This window comes from Oratosquilla oratoria, chromosome 13, assembly GCF_046742065.1.
Source record: "Oratosquilla oratoria isolate Oo_2021 chromosome 13, ASM4674206v1, whole genome shotgun sequence".
Classification (NCBI taxonomy): domain Eukaryota; kingdom Metazoa; phylum Arthropoda; class Malacostraca; order Stomatopoda; family Squillidae; genus Oratosquilla; species Oratosquilla oratoria.
In genome coordinates, this window is record NC_134789.1 from 17,829,038 (window position 1) to 17,833,481 (window position 4,444).

Sequence of the window (4,444 nt, forward strand, 5' to 3'; positions counted from 1 at the left end):
TTCAAGGTAAGATGAAAGAGAGAGAAGAAGGATGGGGTTGTTGAAAATCAGCTGTGTTGAACAGAGTGATACATAATGCATAATAGTATATAGGTTAACATACTTATGCCAAGCCCTGTATTATCCTTCGGGATATCCTTTGGCTCTCTTATCTGAATAAAATCGTCTGACGTCATCCAGACCAAAGGTCATCATATTAAGACAACAGGCAGGACTCTTCCTTTACGATTTTAAACGAAAACATTTTGGCTATGTTCACACACGCGGTTGCAACCGCGGCGGTTCAATTACAATATAAGTCACTGGAGGCATTCATACATAACCACGCAGTTTTTCCTTGGCTGTGCGATACCAACGCGTTTTCCGCGCGGTTCAAACCGCTAGTGTGAACAGGACCTTAAGAAGAAAACGAAGCATACTGATTAAACTTAAGAAAAAAAATAAGAAGTCTATGAACTAAGAATGGATTCTAAGAACCAATTAATTGAAAACTATTACTCAAGGTTAGAAAAAGATGGGCAGGTACAGGACGAAGGACTTAAACTTACCTAATATTGCCGATTTAATTGAAGAAAAAAAGAAGGTCTCTGAATTGGCAATGCGTTCCAAGAATCAGGGAACTAAAGGCAAGATAATGACGCATACTTACACTCGCGCGTGCATGAATGTGGAAATACACCTCACGGCGCTTAATTTTATGCTATTGTTACTAAATCACCGAAGGAAGTGAATATTTATACAGTATACAACGGTGAACGTGTTTGCATATAGATACACAAACACACGCACACACACACACACACACACACATACACACACACACATACACACAACACACACACACACAACACACACACACACACACACACACACACACACACACACACACACACACACACACACACACACACACACACACACACACACATACACACGTACTCGCACACATACACGCTTCAGTATATGTGTGGATGACACCAGATTATTGAGGAAAATGGAGAAGAACCGTTTTTGTAGAGCCAGGTGTACCTAAGCCGGATGCAATGTAGGACTGGAGTCCGAAAAAGGCGGAGGGAAGTCGACACCAAGAGGAGGAGGCTCAAGTTGGTGGGCAACTAACACAAAAACACTGAATACATATTAATCAGGTGAAGAAGAAGAAGAGAACGAAGAAGAAGAAGACTAATAACAAGAAGAAAAAGAAGAGGAAGTAAAAGGAGAAGAGGAAGAAGAAAAGGAGAAGAAGAAAAAAGAGGAAGGAGAAAAAATGATGAAAATCAAGAAGAAGAACAACAACAACAAGGAGAAAGAGGAGGAAGAGTACTAGGAAATGATGCAGTTTTTTATGTAAGTCACGTTGGTGCTACCAAAGTTGTTACCAATGACTTAAGTATTTGATCTGTTTCGGGGCGAATGGCAATCACTGAGAGGAAGCGGGAAAAAAGTGCGGGACTCGAACCCACGACTCGGAAGATACGAGACGTATACGCTACCGATTGTGCCACCAGCGTGCTGGAGATGAAGAAACATTAATAAGATATAAGACGAAGGGAAGAAATGTTAGGTAAGCATGAGAAGAACAGTTGCACTGGGTGGCCATAGCAATAACTTAGTCGGAAGGGTTAATACGTGATGAGGAAATTGAAGTGTAATTTTCATATAAGTAGACAAAGACATGACTGGATTACAAAGAACCAAATACGGATGATTGATTCCTTGTTAAGCAACAGATATTTGGAACATCTGCGAAGAGAAACTGCAAAAAATATAGATAAATTAAAATACATACATATATATATATACATATTGAATTAAATTTGACCGCAGCTTGGGCTAGAATCAACTTCTTGTTGATAGACTCAAGTTTTCTAATCAGAGATCTCGGCTCATCGGGGAGGCGGAATAAAGTACTACCGTACGACGTTTCACTTATCTTTGAGCATTTTCAAGTACAAAATATATTTGGTACAAAGCTGTTAAAGTTTAAATACAACTAAAGTGGTAATTGGTAGAGGTTACAGTTACAAAAACAAACTAAAGTGGTAATAGGGAGAGGTCACAATAAATATGGGGGATTTTGTCCAAGAGTGGACTCAGTGGGAATCTGTCCCTTGTGATTCTGGTGTTGCTTGTAGTGTGTGTCTTATGTCCGGGGGCTGACTTGATGATATTCTATCGAATCTTCTTTTGGAGTTGATTGTGGTGGTGAATGAGTGTCCATGTAGAGTAGCCAGAGCCAGTGGGGTCATTCCATTTTGTATATTCATAGGGTTTTTTCCTTAATATAAAGGGCCTCTAGAATCTCCAACCGGTGGCTGTCATTGGCAGAATCTAGGATCCTCGTGTTGTCGACCAAGATCTCCCTGGACAAAAGAGTAGAGTGTGTATCAGAAAAGTGTTTCTTTGGAGCTCCGTTCTGTAAATGGCAAGTGAGGCGTCGGGAAAGAGAAGTTGTCGTCATTCCTATATAGGAAGAAGGACGAAGCTTACAGTCTTCGTGTGGGCAGATGAATTCGTAAACGACTTTACTTCTTTTGAGGAGGTTTTGGGTACGAAAAGGGTTATTTTTTAGGATGAGGTTGGAGGTTTTGATGTTTTTGTAGAAAATACGGAGCTCCAACTTGTCCTCGGGGTCTATGGGACGGGTTCCACGTTCAACTATTTCCCTCAATACTCTTTCATCAGTACGGTATGCTGTACTCATGAAAGATCTATAATGCAGAAGGATTGGAGGGCGTTTCTCAGGGCGGGGGTTGTGACATCTCATATAAGCGTCCATCTTTTGCATGATGATAGGCTGGACGTCCTTGTTGGAAAATTCATTATTCACTAGGACTTGCTGTAGGCGTTGAAGTTCTTGATGGAGTAGGGGCCAAGTAGAACAATGGGTGAATGCTCTGTTGACGTAAGAGCGGATGACACTTCTTTTATAAGAGGTAGGATATTCTCCTTCGGCGTTCAGGCATCTTCCTTCATTAGTTTCTTTGACGTGAACTGAAGTCACGAATTTGCTATCAACTGGCTTAACAAACACGTCTAAGAAGGGTAAGGACCCATCATCATGCAGCTCGAGTGTGAAATTAAGGCAAGAGCTACTTACAAACGTGTCACGTAAATCCTGGAGATATTTCCGGTCTCTGACCTCCACAAAAATGTCGTCCACATATCTACCGTAAGTGAAAGGACGAAGATGGGGAACAGAAAGAACTCTTCTCTCCACCAGGCCCATGTAAAAGCTGGCAAAGAGGACCCCATCGCCACACCGTCCACCTGCCTATAAATTTTTCCATCTGGTCCACGGAATGGTGATTCTTTGGTGCAGGCTTCAAGCAGAAGACGCAGCAGATTTTCCGGGATGTCCAAGTGTTGATGGTGGGAACGGTAGACCTCGTCCAAGATGAAGTCTCATCAACGGGGACGTTAGTAAAAAGGCTTTCGGCATCAAGAGATGCAATAAGGCCTGTGGGTTCTTTGCTGTGGAGTAAATCAATGAACTCTTTAGGAGATTTGAGCAACCAGGTACTGGGAGTATAGGGAGAGAGAAGGCTGCTTAGAGTTTTTGCTAGGCTGTAGGTCGGGGTGGGGATTTGGCTGATAATAGGTCTGAGCGGGTAGTTGGGTTTATGTGTTTTCACATTGCCATAAGCATAGGCAGGACCATGGTCCCCAGAGATGCGGGAAAGGTGGATTCCCCCGGCTTTGGCGTTAATGGCATCAATTATGGCATTGCACTTAGATATCAACTTGGTGGTAAGATCCCTGGAGATTCGTTCAAATTTACAGGCATCTCCCAAGATCATATCCATCTTTTGTAACTACTCACACTTTGGCAGGAGAACGAACACAGCAGATTTGTCGGCTCTTCTTATAACAATGTCTTCGTTTTCCCGGAGTTCTCTAGCGGATTTCTTCAGGCTGACATCAATCAGACGACTTCTACAAAAATATCAAAACCTCCAACCTCATCCTAAAAAAATAACCCTTTCCGTACCCAAAACCTCCTCAAAAGAAGTAAAGTCGTTTACGAATTCATCTGCCCACACGAAGACTGCAAGCTTCGTCCTTCTTCCTATATAGGAATGACGACAACTTCTCTTTCCCGACGCCTCACTTGCCATTTACAGAACGGAGCTCCAAAGAAACACTTTTCTGATACACACTCTACTCTTTTGTCCAGGGAGATCTTGGTCGACAACACGAGGATCCTAGATTCTGCCAATGACAGCCACCGGTTGGAGATTCTAGAGGCCCTTTATATTAAGGAAAAAAAAAACTCTATGAATATACAAAATGGAATGACCCCACTGGCTCTGGCTACTCTACATGGACACTCATTCACCACCACAATCAACTCCAAAAGAAGATTTGACAGAATATCACCAAGTCAGCCCCCGGACATAAGGCACACACTACAAGCAACACCAGAATCACAAGGGACAGATTC

General features: G+C 42.4%; 1 protein-coding gene across 1 annotated transcript in view; it reads right to left on the minus strand.

Moving 5' to 3' along the window:
• The window catches only part of LOC143032183 (uncharacterized), an 8,013-nt gene extending 4,207 nt beyond the window's left edge, over window positions 1-3,806 (minus strand). The window contains exons 1-2 of the mRNA XM_076196651.1: window positions 3,271-3,806; window positions 2,701-3,167 (exon numbers count right to left, since the gene is read on the minus strand). Coding sequence (XP_076052766.1) covers window positions 2,701-3,167; window positions 3,271-3,806 — 1,003 coding nt within the window. The remainder of the gene's footprint in view (window positions 1-2,700; window positions 3,168-3,270) is intronic.
• Window positions 3,807-4,444: the final 638 nt, after the last annotated feature.